The sequence below is a fragment of the Alternaria viburni genome (genome assembly GCF_023758015.1).
Source record: "Alternaria viburni strain BMP 2772 chromosome Unknown scaffold_31, whole genome shotgun sequence".
Taxonomy (NCBI): Eukaryota; Fungi; Ascomycota; class Dothideomycetes; order Pleosporales; family Pleosporaceae; genus Alternaria; species Alternaria viburni.
In genome coordinates, this window is record NW_026055800.1 from 47,356 (window position 1) to 63,416 (window position 16,061).

Sequence of the window (16,061 nt, forward strand, 5' to 3'; positions counted from 1 at the left end):
TTCGCTGTGCGTCCCACTTATCAAACCTATCGAGGCGACATCAAGGAGACTGCGTCCGACGACTTGGTGGGCGCGCTGTACCAGAGAGCAGCTACCGATCCAAGAGACATGGCATACGGTATCTGGGCTATCTTACGCAAACGTGGAGCAAGCAATCTTTCTGCGCCGAAATATGACGTCGCGAAGGAACGACAGATCCCTCTGCTCTATCGACAGCTCACTATTCATCTGATCCAAGCCACTCGCAATTTGAGATTCCTGCACATCGCCGCTGCGCGACGGCTACCAGGTACCCCATCGTGGATCCCTGATTGGTCTACCTTCAATAGCAACACCTGGCGGGAATTGCCAGGATTCCCAGGGACCGATCTTCAGGGAATAGCTACTTCACCAGAGTCAGAGGACAGACTCAGTAAGCATCGTGCTCGTCAACTGATATCCCTAGACTCTACTCAGAGCGTCTTGAAGGTGCTTGCTAGGGAAACTGGTGTCGTTTGCGGTTGTGTTTCCTTCTCTCTGATAACGGTAACAGCATTGGAGACGGATGAAAGACATGCCCATATGCAGAATCTACGAAGCATACTCCAATGGGCAGATTGGGCGAAAGCTATTGGCTGCAAGATCTACGCCATCTTCTATACGCAGCCATTCAACGCTCTTGCGCCAATTAGCGCCGGGGCTCCATGGCCAAGCCCGAGAGATCGAACCAGCTGGGCAAAGATTCTTTCCGGGTCGAAAAGAGACAGCCTGGAAGCATACCTCAGTCTCTGGATGGACGGCACTAAAGTTCCTAGATGGTTTCGTAAGTTTATGTCAACTCAGATCTGCTTGTGCAACTTGATTGCTGAGCTTAAGCGAAAAATTTGCTACGTCAGCATATCTGCGATACCTGGAGCGTTTTGCCTGTTGGTTTGCTCAGATGAGACTAAAGTCGATGATCGAGCCTTGCTGGTATGTGGATTACCGGGCTGGATAGTAGTGCGCAAGCGCGATGGGCCGAATAATGCGGTCGAGATCATCAGCCCTACTTCTCTTCAAGGTCCCGCTACGGTTGACAAGCCTGTAAATATGAACAATGGCGGCGATGTTGCACTCGACAACCTGTTTTTCGAGTATCATGTTCATTAAGGGAGAAGCAGCTTCTGGTCTGACGAAGACGCTCTACTTAAGTAAGCTGGCTTTAAAGACACCGTAGATGCTATATCACTGCTCGCCATGCATGCGCTATGTTGGTTTCCTTCCGGGTGTCAAGTTAGACAAACGAAGCATTGCGACGTTGTCGTGAAAGCGCTTGGCCCCGCGACTATTGTAAAATTAGAACCGCATGGCCGCGCTGACAGTCCTTTCGCAATAGACGAAAGTGAAGATTCGCTAAAAGGGGTTGTTTGTATGGGTATCACATTCTCCCTACATACGAAAACATACATGCTATTTCTATATTTCCCTAAAAGACCCGTCAACAGGTTTCCTACTAACCCCAGTATACTGCTGCTGCGGTTGTTGTTGTTGTTGCTGTTCCGCGCCCGGTGTGAAAGCGCGATATGGCTGCTGCTGCTGCCCCACACTTCCAGCCACCGGCGTATACGACCTCTGCCCTGGGTATGCTGGCGCCGCATTTGTGAAAGAGCCATGGTTTGTTGACTCTGAGGCTGCGTAGCCGGGTTGCAACGCTGCGGGTGCTGGTGGGGGCGTGTAGGTACCGTACGACGGGGAGGGGTCGTTGTTGTAGGCGTAGGGGTTCGCGGCAGGTGGTGAGGGGGATTGGTGGCGGTGGTCGGGTTCGTCGTAGTAGTCGCGCTGGTCGTAGGTTTGTGGTTGATTGTAGGAAGGTTGTTGGTTATAGGAAGGTTGTTGGTTGTAGGGAGGTTGCTGGTTGTATTGACTGAGCTGGTCGTGGGAGTCGTAGGCTTGGGGCGCGCCTGGCGAGCGGCGGCCGTAGGGTTGTTGCTGCTGCTGCGGCTGCTGTGGTGCGTATCCTTCGTTTGCGCTGTAGACTGGTGATAGGTTATGCGCTGGCGAACCTCTGCGGTAGTCGTCCTGCTGCGCGTATGGTCGGCCGTATGCACCCTGGCCGTTCAACGGGGCTCCTTCGCTGACGAATGAATCGTTTTGATAGCCGCTTTGAGGGTAGCCCTGACCGTAGTTGTCCATTGGCGATACCGGGGACCGGCCCGGGCCAGGCGATCGTCTTTGTGTGGGCACGGCTGCCGCTGCTACGCCTGCCATTGATCCACTGATTGGACTGCCGTTGCGGTCTAGCCTGTCCATCTCCATGTCGCCTTGTTTCTGGGGCATGGGTTGTTCCTCGACTTGGACGTGGACGTCGCGCCCGTCTTTCCACGTGGGCATTGCGGGAAGCGAATCTTCGTTGACGACGGCTCTTGTCGAATCGAAAGTCGCGAACTGCGGTCTCTCGGGCTGCGCGGCTGGCGCGAAGGTGGGCATGGCGTTGGAGCGATACTGCTGGTTCACCGGGCGGGTGTCGATGGGCGGAGGCGGCGGCGCAGCGGCATGCGCCTGGGCGTAGGGGTTCTGGTTGTAGGGGTTCATGGGCGGAGGAGGCGCTCCATATGGCGTGGGATACGGGGCGGCGGGATCGCTCTTGACGCGTTTGTGGCCTCTTCCACCACTGCCGCTGCAGCAACACGTGCAGCATCTAAAGCAGCAGCACGCGCACTCGGCGCCGCAGCATATGCATCGCGCTATGCAGGTAACCACGGATATGACGATGAGGGCGCCAATGATGATTACGACGATAACCGGCCATCTGTTCTCTGTGAGCAAAGGGGAAGCAGCCCGAGGCCTGGCGATTCAACGCACTTGCAGTAGGCCTTGGCCATGCAGTTGTCCCATGAACTGAGCGTGTTCTTGGCCTCATCCAGCGGATTCTGGCGCGCAAACAGCGAGTGGACGAGTAGCGACGGCATGGCGATATCGAGTGTTCAAGTCTTCCGTCCAGCGGGTTTAAGGGAGTCGTTCGCGGTACAGAGGCCGGCCGGGGTATATGGCTATGGATGGGGATATAACGATCGACGGGACAGGACGTGCCTCATGTCGCTGCAGGAGTCCACGGCATCAAGGAGGAAGTATAAGGCGAGGAGTGAGTGTCGCGGTCATGTGGTGGTGCATCGCTTGCTTTGACGTCCCCTGGAATGACGCTGGGTGCCAAAGGCGAAACGGCCGTGAAGCTTGGAAGGGGCGGGACATGGCCAAGCACCCATGCCGACGCGGTCGCCGTGGCTGAGTTAGCCGCTAATCCGCGTTTCGCATCAACACAGCGCTTCTTCCCCGCAAAGCCTATCGTGGCGCTATCGTATTTAGACCCGAGTGCAAGATTGTGTCCTCGCTTTTCGATCGCGCGCAGTAGCTTTTCCATGGTTGGCAATAATAAGGCGCGGAGTGGAGTTGACAGCGGGGAGGGAGTACGCAATGCTGGTGACGCCTCGCGGCAGGCCATCAACAAGAGAGCGCCGAACGTCAACAAACCCGACATCGTCGCATGCCATTCCGGTTACATGGCACGATCGTCTTCCCCAAAGCTTGTAGGGTACTACGCGTTCAACAGGTACCATCCGGCAAGAACGGCAGAGAGCGTGCACTTCCATCCGATATCCGACATTGACATATGTAGAGCACGTCGTCTCCCAAGGTGCCATGTCGTTCCACTTACTTCACATCAATGATGCCATACACTCACAAACCCCGATCCTGGATTGCTGTCTGGTGTCTCGTGGGTTTGTTGAGTGGGTGGTATGATGTGCTCTACGTCTGCCTGCGCCCTCACAGCTTGCCCGGTGGCAGATGGCATGCGCCTTTGTTCAGGCCCATGGAACAATGGGCCGCTTTTGACAACCTATACGGGGCGCAAGCATGTATACAAGGCGACACTGTCTTATCGACCAAGACCAGCATCAGCTGCTTCGAGGTGAACCTGCACCTAGCCTACTTGTGCCAACTTGCTCGGCCGGGCGCACTGCGTTCGACATTGGAAGGCAGGTGCGTCACCGGTCGGTTCGCTCCGCAGATAGCTTTATGTGGTCTCCTCGCTTTTGTCGTACAAACGGTAAAGCAGATGTTCTACAGTAGGTTCAGTATCCCTCGGTAGGTGTTTGCGAAGACATACTGAGCGTCAATGTAGTTGGGGTGCAGTTCAATTCCAAGGCCTTCAAAGAACATACCTCTTCCAGTCTCATTTGGCTTGTGGTTAGGTACGCCGGCGTCGCACCGTATAATATGAAGCCTACATTGACATCCAACCTAGTTACGCGTCCCTTACCATCTCGGCGTGTGCAGCAACATCCTTCTTGAAAGAAATACACGCTGGCTTGTTGGACGAACACGTGACCCAACCACCTCCAGCATCTACCACGGAGAAGCCGCCGACACAGGATCCATGATAGGCATGCAAGATATCTTGTTTACCCACCGACCTCTCCACAGTAGTCTTGGACGGTGCTGGCCGCGTCCACAGAACCAAAGTTCCCAGGTGCCAAGGGCTGCCCCTCCCCCACCACCCAGCGGCAGCTTCCCCTTCCAGCCAGCTTCCAGCCGCGGGCCTGCCACACTCATCTACGTCACCGATCACGCACTACGCGGTTGCTACAACGCCCAGGCCTACATAACCAGCCATGTCTTCAACCCCCTCTATTGCCGAACTGCAAGCCTATTCTGAAGAAGTACAAGCCCTTTACAATAAACTTCCCAACCTCCGCGACCTGCCCGACAACAAAGTCAACGAGACAGCCGCACTCGAACAGGACGTCAAGAACCTCGACTTGAAAGAACAGTCTCTTGAAGACAAAGTAGACGCCTACGTCAAAGGGTTCCTTTATATCGGCGGACCGAAACCTCGACGACAGAAACAACAAGTCACCACATCGACCTAAACAAACATGCCGGACCACCCAATTGAGCAGGGCGCCGCTGGTAGTACGTGACAATCTTCTCTTCCCACTCACCACACCACCCAGCCTACTCAAGCCATGACTGACGCGTCATCTCCACAGGCCTCACCGACAAGATCGCAAAGGAGTCCTCCGACTCGACCGCATCCTCGCACGACAACCACGCCGAGGGCGGAAACCTACTCGCTTCAGCTCACAACTCCAAGGTATGCTATTCGTGTGCCGTTGTTATACATCTGGGCCGGAACGGAAGCTAATGTAGTTATAGGGCCCAGCCATTCCGGACAACATGCCCAAGGCGGAGAGCAAGGAGGACCTCAAGAAGAGGGCTGAGGAGCTGAACAAATAGAGTGGTTGAGGAACACGCGTGTGCGATGGATATACAAATCATGTTCTAGGAAACAGTGAAAAGCAGCTTATAGCATGCGGAACATACCTTCAATTTTAGCACACGCTCTCGTCGCTCTGGTGTTGCATCTGCTTTCGTTCTTTTTCTTCGTGGTGCGTATTGGTATGCCTACGCCTGCGTACAGGGAGTCGCACCTTACCTTCCGTGAACGTTCAGTGCTGTGTTTGATACTGCGATCTGTGCCGGCTGCGGTTTGGGGGTCAAGTCATGCCGAACCACGTGCTTGCCAATATAGTGCCTATGACGTCACCCCGTCTGGCTAATGTGATGAATTCGAAGACCGGACGACCCCGATCTTTTGCCCAAATGTTGTATCTTCGTCTCAACTCATCTATTCTGGATCGCATCGTTCTCGTTCGCAGCTTTGCATTATCAATGGTGGTTAACGTCTCAGATAGGGAGTGGGTCCCGAGGTCGCGGCTGAGATGCGCAGCCATACTCAGCCTGGTGCGCAGCATCTAGGCAGCTCTACAAGCTGCGCGCTGACATCGCAGCCTCCTTTTGTCTTTTCATTCTTCACGTCCTCACTCACATTAGACGCCACTCTATATCTTCCTAATCCTCCGACTGTGCGACTCTGAGTTGAGCTACATCGCGACCCCAATCACACCCCTGTTCACATTACCGTAATGTTCATCTCTTGATCACGCTGTAGTTCTGTCGCTGTGGGACAACAGCTATGTCCAAAGCTCTGGCTAGAGCTGGGTCGCTCAGTCCAGAAATCCGTCTCGCTCAAGCTGTTTCCGAATTCGAAGCCGAATTGTCAAGCGAACAGAAGTCCGCGTTTCGCACTCTGAAGTCGCAAACGCTTTTGGCGACACCCACACCAAGTGATGTCATGCGACTGACGGCTGAAGTGGACCGTCGCATATCGAAGAAGTTCAGCAGTCGATGCCTTGGGCCGCGCTTCACAAACTTCCTCCAAGCTGTTCAGCAATTTGCTGCACTTGGGGATATAATGGTTGGAGGCTCACAAAATCTGATAGCATGTGGTGTGTGGTCTTTGGTGCGCATGTCGTTGCTGGTCCGTAACCGCTGTTATCATCGCATCCACATCATTCACTGACAGTATGCAGTCGTTTGTGAGCGTATCGAACCACGTAGAAACACTATCGTCAATCTTCATGGACATTGGTCGTTCTTGTCCACGCCATCAAGAGATTGCTGTAATCTATCCGCTCTCGACAAGGTTGCAGGCCTATACCCTGGAGTACTTCATCGTGGTAGTTGGTTTATGTCGTTATCTGTTCAGGTTCGGGCAGAAGTCAACGCTCCAGCAATTCACGTCGTCCTTGAGTGATGGACATGTGAAAGCGTTTCAGTCTGATCTCGGAAAATGGGCACATGCGATTGAGAAAGAGATGCATGTGGGTGAAGCTCAAGAAAGCTCTAGTTTTAGAGCTTTATCTCGATCAATGTTGAATTCCGCATCTTACCAACAGAAACTTGCTGCGAAGAAGCGAGTTCTCGACTTCTGTTCCATGTACGACCACGAAACGACATGGAAGCAGATAAGAAAGGTCGGAAATACATCGCTCTATACACATTTCCACGAGTACAAAGAGTGGAGGGACCACTCGCATCCTTGCACCCTAGTACTTACTGGTAAGCTAGGATCTGGAAAATCTGTATTGCTAGCCAACATCGTGGACGATCTCAGCCTCTCTACGGAAAAGGATCGATGCTTGGTAGCATACTTCTTCTGCAGGCATGATCTACCAGAAAGTCTGCAAGCACGCACCATTCTTGGCTCGCTGGGGCGGCAAATGCTGCGGAGCGTTTCTGAATTCGGCACACTTTCAGAAGTATGCGAGTATGAGCACGCTACCGGAAACGTTGACAAATTACTGGAAATTATCATTCGGAGCTATCCTCCGGGTCACAAAACCTTTTTCGTCATAGATGGACTAGATGAATGCCCTGACGAGGAAACAGCAACGCTGGCACAAGCAATCAGGAATATCCAAGCAAAGCTAAAGGTCTTTGTTTGTGTCTCTTTTCGGGTAGAGCCAAGAAGAGGTCAGTGATATCCCTGAACGAGCTGTATGCGAGATGACTACTGACCTAGTAAACTCGACTTTAGGTCCGCACCCGATTACACGTCGCCTCCTGGATGCTCGTATCGTTTCAATACCGGAGAGCAACCCGGATATCGAGAGCTTCATCGAAGCAGAACTTTATCGTTGTCTGGACCAGGATCTTTTGAACATCGGAGATTCTACCCTAATATTGGACATTCAAGACACGCTACTTCAGGGCTCCCAAGGGATGTTCCTCTGGGCAGCTCTTCAGATCCAGTCTTTATGTAGTATGAAGACAGATCACACTATCCGCGAAGCCTTGGGAGACCTGCCGAAAGACCTGGCCCAAACGTTTGCCCGCATCTTGCACAAGTCAGGAATTTCAGATCCATGCCTTCAGGCAAAGACTCTGGAGATCGTTTTGGCAGCTCACCGACCCCTGACGACCAGTGAGTTGAGAGAAGCCTTAAGCGTTGATCCAGGACATGCAGTTTGGGACCCATCTAAGATGTTAAACGATGTTCAATCAGCATTAACCTGCTGCGGATGTCTTCTTACTGTTGATGAGGAAGAATCAACCGTCCGAGTGATACATCACAGTGTCAAGCAGTACATCATCCACAATCTTGACGACGTGAGACACATAGGTTTCTCATTAGAAGACGCCCAAATAGTGTTAGCAGACATTGTTGTAACGTATCTTGGGTATAGCCATTTCGAAACACGGATATCGAAAACTAAGCTCAGTCCCATGATGGCAAGCTCAGCGCCGGCTAGCATCCTGCAAAGCACTATGGGTAATGCCAGCACTACTCGACAGCTTGCGAAGAAACTTCTCGGGTCTAGAAAGCAGCCTAAGTTCGATCTCAGCAAGACCCTTGCAGAACTGCGTGGTTCAATGAACTCAAATCCAGAGCACGAATTCACGTTCTATGGCTATGCGCAAACATGTTGGCAACATCACATATGGTATGTTTCGAGAGACCACCGCCACGTTGAAAAGCTATGCGCTAGCTTGATTCAATCTCGAAACGCAGAACTGAATGAGCTGGATGGGAGCTTTGGGATGCATTGCCGTTGGGCTGCCAAGCATGGGAATATGAAAGTGCTTGAACTGCTGTTTCACAATAGCACTGGGGACATGAAGACGCAGTACTCTATACCCACACCACTAATGTGGGCGATAGAGTATCGAGAACAAGACACTGTTGATGCGCTAGTCAAGGTTGGCGTCGACGTTAATCATGGAGCCGCAACTGGAGCGCGACCAACGCCACTTATCCAAGCGGTGAGAAAAGAAGGAAAGGAAATCGTGAAGATGCTTCTGAGCTCTGACAAGCTCAAAGTCAACGCGCAGGACAAGACCGGGTGTACAGCTTTAATGATGGCCGTGACGAATGAAAACTTGGACATCGTTGAACTACTGCTCAGCGACGAGAGGACTGAAGTCAACGGGGAACCCACTGGAGATTGGACGCCCCTAATGGAAGCAGTAGCGGCAGGCTTCACGAGCATAGTCAAGCTACTGATTGGCGTTGATAGGGTCGACGTTAACATGAAGACCGAGCATGGAATGTCGGCACTGATGTTTGCGGCAGTGAAGGGGCTTGAAGACGTTGTCGAAGTGTTGCTCACTAGTGACAAGATTGATATCTCGGCGACAACTAAGTTTGGGGACACAGCGATGATGCTTGCGTCAAAGAAGGGACACGAAGATGTGGTTGAGCTACTGCGATCACGTTGGATTCATACTGACTCAGTCGTTCCTCTCGTCCGGGTACGGAGCTTTTGAGGGTTGAACGGGCCTTACAATAGTCTTTCACGAGAGAAAGTTGAAGCCGCTCTATACTCATTCAAGCCTTTGGTTCAACTCTACTCCATTCGGTAGATCACGAACTCGTGAGCTAATAGCAGCAGCAAGTAGATTTATGTCGCATGTTGCTGAATACATTTGATCAAATCCTAACAGACGGGTAGTCTCGAGTTTGACGTAGACTCCTAGCTTAGCCGTAATGTTAATAATACGTTTGTAGAATGCATGCAACACGGATGGTATTTACCTCCATCGGCAGCAAAAGTCAAAAGCAGCGGCTTACGCAGCTTGCAACAAGCAGACGTTTCCACGGCTATGGAACACTCTTCAACATTCACGGTCACCACATACGTGAACTCAGCGCGTCTATAAAATACTACCAGTCTTGATACGTCAATCCCCTCGCAAACATTTGTGCTCTGTATCCACGCGCAGCTGTGAAGTCGCGTTCGAAGATGAGTCAACCGTCTTTGTTTCGAATGTGTTCCAAGGTTCATAGACGATGCTGGTGGTGTCTATCTTCTCCTTCCCTTGAGACCTTGGCTAGGCCCTATGTCTCTTCCGGAGTCGTTTGTGATGTCGAAGCTAGTTAATCGAAGCTTGGATAGTCTGTTTCTAGCAAATGACCTACTTACCAGTTCAGGATATGGCAGTCTGCTATGCTAGCTGTGACGACTTCGTGCGATACCCGGGTAGTATACCTAGGTACTATCAAAACCACGGACTTGACGACCAAGAGTTTAGCGTCAAACTTGCACGAACATATCCTTTGCACATTCGATGTCGCGTGCCAAGTCGCGTTGCGAGGCCCAGCTGATTGCCTAACTACCTTCTACAAGGAATAAACTCAAAAGGGGCTCTACCGCCTACATTAGTACAATAATGAAATTTGTGTGAGACTCTAGGGCAATGTAGACTCCCGGCAGGTATATGTTCAGTGGTTTCCTAGCCCGGCATACGTCAAAGGTGGTTGGAATGTAAACCGCACTTGCCGCATACATACTATTATCTGTTAACAAGTAAAGACTTCTAAAGACAACGTATACTTCTGCTACAAGTAATTTTCGAACAGGGACTTAGAACTACTTGTATTAATCAATAGTCTAAATACGGGCCAAGCAAGCAAGCAAGGTATCTAAGAAGTATGTGATATATTGCTGCATACATGCTATTAAATGTTAAGAAGTGAGCAGTTCCTAAGGTTATGTAGGCGTCTGCCTATATAGTTTTTTTGATAACGTTTTTATCGGATGCGACACAAAGTGTAGCTACGCTAGTAAGACATGCCGTGCGATCGAGACTGTATGAGATGTATGGGCTCTCTTGCTACCGACTGAGCTCGATTCAACTAGGTATCGGCGAGTTGACCTCTTGCTCGTCAGTGGCTTCGACTGTCTGCAGATTGGGTATCCTGAAGAGTATCAGATCCTGGGCCGTTGGCTTTCCAATTTTGATGCTCGAAAGCATCTTTCTAATTTTCAAATCCATCTTTCGGTACATCTTCATTTCGTGCTTGAGCTCATGCCTGTGACGGCAACGCAGAGGTATAACCTTCAGTGGAAGACCCGGTCGGGCGCTTAGCGCTAGTCGTGTGATGTCCTTCACACGGTCCCATTCATACACCATGTAACCCACCATGTCGCCATCATCGTCGTCGTCGGGAAACAACACACGTATGCTGATTTCGCAGGTCCTTTTCCGTTCCATTCTTCTCAAAGTGTGCCCTACGAATGGATGCAGTTCCTCGGCTGTGCATTCTCTTTGAATGTGGACCTTACTATCATCGCCCAGGCTAGGGTTCTAAAGCAGTAGCGGCAGGATGATTTCGTTGTACCAGGATGCGAGGACGAGACTGATGAGTTTGGTTCCGTTGTCGTCCCCCGGTTTCTGGGGTTGGGCTAACAATGTACAGCGTTGTCTCCTAGCCTCGTGGAATATGTCTGATATTAAGGTAAACATAGCCTCCCTTGCGACAGACCTGGGTACTGGGCCGATTGTAACTTTAGGGGACTTCTGCATATTCCTCGTCCTCAAGTGTTGTTGAGCCTCGTCGAGAATCGTCTTGTTCACTTGAAGTAGGGCGGTCGGCATTCGAAGTTCCGCCCAGGTGCCAATACCTGGCGTGGGGAATACATGTTTGAAAACACGCTCGGGGAAGTAGTCGTAGATGTAACAGCGCAGTTCGGTTGGTAAGGCCATCAACAGAGACTTATCTGTATTCTGCATGGTGGATGCGGCCATTTGTGGGCATCGAGGGTAGAGTCGTTCTTCGAGCGGCGTTGTTTCTTATGTGTAGTGTCGCTGGTGTTGAAGGCGGTGGTGAGGACGGAGATGAGGACGAGGACGAGAACGCTGTTTTATACTCATTGAAAATTTGCTGTTGCATTCATGTGGCTGACCCATTGGAAATGCTCGATACCACAATTACGAGTTTGTTGCTATGATCCGTGGTTGGCCGATGTTGTTCGCGGGCGAAGCAGCACCAATCCATGGATCAGGATTACCATCGACTTGACTGCGATCACGCAGAGCGGGACGAACCAGTTACATAGTGCGCGAAGTCAATAAGCTACGCGATCAGACATACGAGAGAGTTCACAGGTACCTGGGTAGGCTACAATGGGCGGCTTGTTTGAAGACAAGGTGCCCAGGTGAACTTTCGAGGTGGGCTTATGATGGTGTGACCTGTGATTCCGAAGTTCCGAACCTTCGGGAGATTGGCAGCCAATCAGCACGTGCTTTATAATCGTGTCAAATTGCCCCGGAAATCGCCGCGGATGACATAGGCTTCGGCGAATTTAGTGACAATGCACCAGCCGTACCTTGCCATCTATTCACTCAACACGCGCGCCTTACCAAGTCCACGCACAGCACTCCTTGGACCTCTCGCCCTTTGACTATGTCGCTGCCTCGAACCACCACTGCCTTTGCGCGCTCCAGCTCGACATTCCTACGATTCGCCGCCCCCTCGGCTACTCCCCGCAGATGCCCGCAATGCGCGCGCACTTTCGCCTCGTCGATACCGTATCGTCAGTCAGCTAAGCGCCAGATGCAGACGGCGACTGCATATCATCCTTCGTCGCTATACCCTCAGCCGCCACCAAGGAATGCTGGCGTACCCGACACATCGATAGCTGGTGGAGCAGCCGAGGCAAACAATGCGAAAACCCCACAACTGCCACCGCAAGAACACATCCCAGCGACACCTTCCGAGCAACCGAACGTGAGCATACCCGAAGGCGAAGCACAGAAGCCACAGCAGGCAGCCGGTGCCAGCAAGCCGTTACGGCCGCGTCGCTACAACTTCGGGCCACGGAAGGCCACCATCAAGCTATCACAGTCGGCAGTATCTCACCTCCGCGAACTCCTTGAGTTACCAGAGCCCAAGCTTATCCGGATTGGCACAAAGGCAAAGGGCTGCTCGGGGTTAGCATATCACTTGGAGTACGTGGACAAGCCAAGCCCGCTGGATGAGCAGGTCGAGCAGGATGGCGTCAAGGTCCTGATCGACAACAAGGCGCTGTTGAACATCATTGGAAGCGAGATGGACTGGCTGGAAGACAAGCTGAACGAGCGCTTTATCTTCAAGAACCCCAACATCAGTAAGTACCGACACAATGCACTACGAGAAACCAAGACTAACATCTAGCAGCGGAGCAGTGCGGTTGCGGCGAGTCCTTCAGCGTATCATGATACCCTTATGATTCAATCACTATACCTTATAGAAGCATTACCGGCGTTGCATCTTCGGCGTTACACATACATATGACATAATTCGAATATCATTACCACCACCGGTAGCACGATTGCTATTTGGCTTCTCCACGTACCTGCAATACACTTGCGACACTATCATTGCAGGTTCAATAACAACGCTGTCTGGAGACCATCAGACCTGCACGAGTCGGCAGCATGCTTGCATCACTGGGTGCCAGTGGCATCCTTCATTCGCTACTGACACTACATCTACATCTTCCCTGGCTCGTAATCGAAGACTTTGACGCCATTCGCCACCTCTCCAGCCAACTTCACAAACTCCTGATGGGCAGGGTCTTTGTATACATAGTAGTCGCGGTCCTCTTCATTCTCAAACTCCACTACGAAACCATGGGTTGAGTTACCCTGCGCATGTCAGCAGGTGCAAGGGTACTTCGGGATATGGCATACGCTGTGGCCTTCGGGGCTGTTGTTCTTGCCCCCTGAGAAGGACTTGATGTAAGGCTTCTGGGAAGTTGGATGAATGCACTGCTCTTTGAGTCCGAGCATGCGGCTACAAGCCTATGATGTATCAGTATATGTGAATGTATGTTTAGATGAATATAGAGGTACTTCTGAGATATGCTCTGGGGAAGCCGTGGATTTCCACTCGAATAGTACAATGTGAATGATCGTCATTTTGAGAACAAGTCAGTACGACCAACTGATCAGGATGCGAGGAGTGGTGATGTAGCGAATGGCTAAAGAGGGGCAGTTAACATGGCGGGATGCACTTCGGATATAATGACCTCAGCGCTGCTAAGCTCCGGGCGAGCTGCCGCGTCGCATGGTCGATAGCGCGAACATCGCGAACCGCAGGATCACCACCAGACATACCACACCATTGCGAATAATGAAGCTACGACCGTTATGACCCCATACAGATACGATCCTCCCAATCAATAGCTCACGATCACCTTAATCCCCAAGTAGCCGCCGCAGCCTCCCACATCCCACGTTATGTCGAATGCGCCAGCTCTCCCCGAGCAACTCATCTATCTCATCATACGCTTCACAGCCTCAGTACCGGACCTCCCACTTTCAATACATACCCCGCGAACAACTGCGACCCTCTCCCTCAAACAGCTCATCCGCCAACACCTCCCGTCCGAACATGCCTCGGCGCGCCTACGCCTCATCTACGCGGGCAAAGTCCTCGCAGACACCGAGCCATTATCGAAATCCTTGAAATTACCGCCACCACCGCCTCCTCGAAACACCAAGAATAGCGATGCAGTGGGAAGCAGTAGCGGAGACGTCAGCAAGAGCAAAGGCAAACAACCCCTACGAGAAACGCCCGCGATCGAATACGGCACAACAACAGACATACCCCCCTCAGCAAAGAAATACTACATCCACTGTTCCCTCGGCGACGCGCTCTCCGCCCCCGAACTCGCCAGCGAAGCCACACTCGCCCAGAACACAGAGATAGCATTGAAGTCGCATTATAGTACATCTTCGTATTCTACACCGGGACGGCGCGCAAGTAGTACGACGATAGACCACAATGCACGGAGACGTAGCTCGACGGCTACAACGAATACGGCGAATACAGTGCCTCAGGCTCAGGGATTTGATAGATTGCTGAGTTCGGGGTTTACGAGGGATGAGATTGCTTCTCTACGGGCGACGTTTACGCAGAACTTGTCTTTTACACATACCCCTGATACGATGCCCACGCCCGCACAGATTCGTGTCTTGGAAGACAGATGGCTGGACTCTTCGGCCAACGATCCCTCGGCTTCGCTTACAGGCGGCGCTGGGGCGACGGGTGGTGCTGGCACGGATGCGGGCTGGGGCGCGGGGTTTGCGGTGGAAGAAGGGGGGTTGGACGATATGTTGTATGGGTATTTGACTGGCTTCTTCTTTCCGCTGGGAAGTCTGGTGTGGGGGTTTAGGGAGGAGGGCGTTTGGACGAGGAGGAGGCAGGTTGCTGTTGTTATGGGGGTGGTGCTGAATGCTGTTTTTGGGTTTATGCGGTGGGGTGGGTAGGTCTGATAGGAGGAGGGGAGATGAGTGGTTGGTACGAGAGAATGATGAGGATGGTCTATTGATGCCGGTGCGTTGTATATCTCTGCAAGTATATACACGTCGACGTCTTGGTCGCGATCATGAGTCTTGTCGTCTGCATGACATGTTGAAGACAAATACGCTCCTTCGCCTCTCCTCATCTCTAACCCTCCCCTGCATCGCGGTATACCCCGAGCCATCCATACATCCCCCCATCAACCAAGCATGCTCGTGCTACCGACTAGCATCTCACTTCTACACGTCAGTCAACCTGAGGAACCGCGAATTTCACCGCGCCCACATACCTGTTGCCGAGCTTCCCGTCTTGCGCCACGCTGAGTAGGAGGCACACCATCAGTATTCGAGACCGAAATCCAGATCGGAGCATTCTGTGTGCCACCGCTACCAATATGCAGCGCCGAATGGATGTCTCCGCTCATACCTAGTAAGGTTGTCAGTCTTTCAGCCGTGGATATTGTACATCGGGTGCATACCATCTGTGATCCAGCCTTCATGTCCTGTGTTGGCCTCACGCGCGTTCCGGGCTTCTTGACGTTGAGCCAGTCGCATGTGCTTGAATACGGAAATGATGAGGTCGTTGATGGCGGGGATGTAGAAGGATGTGATGGAGTAGAAGATGATCATAATGACCATGAGGGCGAGGAAGACCATGAAGGCGAGTTGTGGGAACATTGCTGCGTCCATTTTGGGAATCGCGTTTGTGGGGTGTGGTGCGGGAGGGAGTGTTGTGTAGAGTTGGTGGTTTGAGAATGGCGTAAGAGAGACAGAGGTGCTTGAGCTTTGGTGTCGCGACGAGTGAGGGAAATGTTTGATATGCTGGATAGTGGTCGTAACATCTTTGACGATATGAAAGTTATCAAACTCGCCATTATTACTTGGAGATTTTGTCTGGGAACAACGACAAACATATCTAGACATTGTCTTCCGTCATTGGCTTGACGAGCACCACATAACAAAAGATTTTAACATCTACCTCAGAAGCCTACATTATCGTCACACTGGGAAAATGTTACTTTTCGAATTAATGTATACAGCAGCGCAACTTTTCAGCTTTTTCTTTGTATGCGGCGACACCTAGAACGACATCGACGTCGTCGGCAACAACATCCATATTGACATCAGCAGAT

General features: G+C 51.8%; 8 protein-coding genes across 8 annotated transcripts; 4 read left to right on the forward strand and 4 right to left on the reverse strand.

The window, feature by feature from the left end:
• Positions 1–1,434: 1,434 nt before the first annotated feature.
• On the reverse strand, positions 1,435–2,927 carry J4E79_010469 (uncharacterized protein; the record flags this gene model as incomplete). Its single annotated transcript, XM_049359306.1, has 2 exons — positions 1,435–2,635; positions 2,821–2,927. 2 exons carry the CDS (start codon positions 2,925–2,927, stop codon positions 1,435–1,437), a joined length of 1,308 nt encoding a protein of 435 aa, XP_049206117.1.
• A 1,701-nt stretch (positions 2,928–4,628) lies between these two features.
• Positions 4,629–5,253, forward strand: J4E79_010470 (uncharacterized protein; the record flags this gene model as incomplete). Its single annotated transcript, XM_049359307.1, has 4 exons — positions 4,629–4,868; positions 4,917–4,929; positions 5,007–5,110; positions 5,173–5,253. The coding sequence occupies 4 exons, from the start codon at positions 4,629–4,631 to the stop codon at positions 5,251–5,253; spliced, it is 438 nt and encodes a 145-aa protein (XP_049206118.1).
• Positions 5,254–8,508: 3,255 nt separating this feature from the next.
• On the forward strand, positions 8,509–9,126 carry J4E79_010471 (uncharacterized protein; the record flags this gene model as incomplete). Its single annotated transcript, XM_049359308.1, has 1 exon — positions 8,509–9,126. One exon carries the CDS (start codon positions 8,509–8,511, stop codon positions 9,124–9,126), a length of 618 nt encoding a protein of 205 aa, XP_049206119.1.
• A 1,821-nt stretch (positions 9,127–10,947) lies between these two features.
• Positions 10,948–11,373, reverse strand: J4E79_010472 (uncharacterized protein; the record flags this gene model as incomplete). Its single annotated transcript, XM_049359309.1, has 2 exons — positions 10,948–11,034; positions 11,134–11,373. The coding sequence occupies 2 exons, from the start codon at positions 11,371–11,373 to the stop codon at positions 10,948–10,950; spliced, it is 327 nt and encodes a 108-aa protein (XP_049206120.1).
• Positions 11,374–12,046: 673 nt separating this feature from the next.
• J4E79_010473 (uncharacterized protein) lies at positions 12,047–12,840 on the forward strand (the record flags this gene model as incomplete). Its single annotated transcript, XM_049359310.1, has 2 exons — positions 12,047–12,749; positions 12,800–12,840. The coding sequence occupies 2 exons, from the start codon at positions 12,047–12,049 to the stop codon at positions 12,838–12,840; spliced, it is 744 nt and encodes a 247-aa protein (XP_049206121.1).
• Positions 12,841–13,113: 273 nt separating this feature from the next.
• Positions 13,114–13,542, reverse strand: J4E79_010474 (uncharacterized protein; the record flags this gene model as incomplete). The annotated part of the gene is made up of 3 exons (XM_049359311.1): positions 13,114–13,269; positions 13,315–13,425; positions 13,477–13,542. 3 exons carry the CDS (start codon positions 13,540–13,542, stop codon positions 13,114–13,116), a joined length of 333 nt encoding a protein of 110 aa, XP_049206122.1.
• Positions 13,543–13,863: 321 nt separating this feature from the next.
• Positions 13,864–14,480, forward strand: J4E79_010475 (uncharacterized protein; the record flags this gene model as incomplete). The annotated part of the gene is made up of 2 exons (XM_049359312.1): positions 13,864–14,353; positions 14,467–14,480. 2 exons carry the CDS (start codon positions 13,864–13,866, stop codon positions 14,478–14,480), a joined length of 504 nt encoding a protein of 167 aa, XP_049206123.1.
• Positions 14,481–15,267: 787 nt separating this feature from the next.
• Positions 15,268–15,618, reverse strand: J4E79_010476 (uncharacterized protein; the record flags this gene model as incomplete). Its single annotated transcript, XM_049359313.1, has 2 exons — positions 15,268–15,302; positions 15,408–15,618. The coding sequence occupies 2 exons, from the start codon at positions 15,616–15,618 to the stop codon at positions 15,268–15,270; spliced, it is 246 nt and encodes an 81-aa protein (XP_049206124.1).
• Between the last annotated feature and the right edge of the window lie 443 nt (positions 15,619–16,061).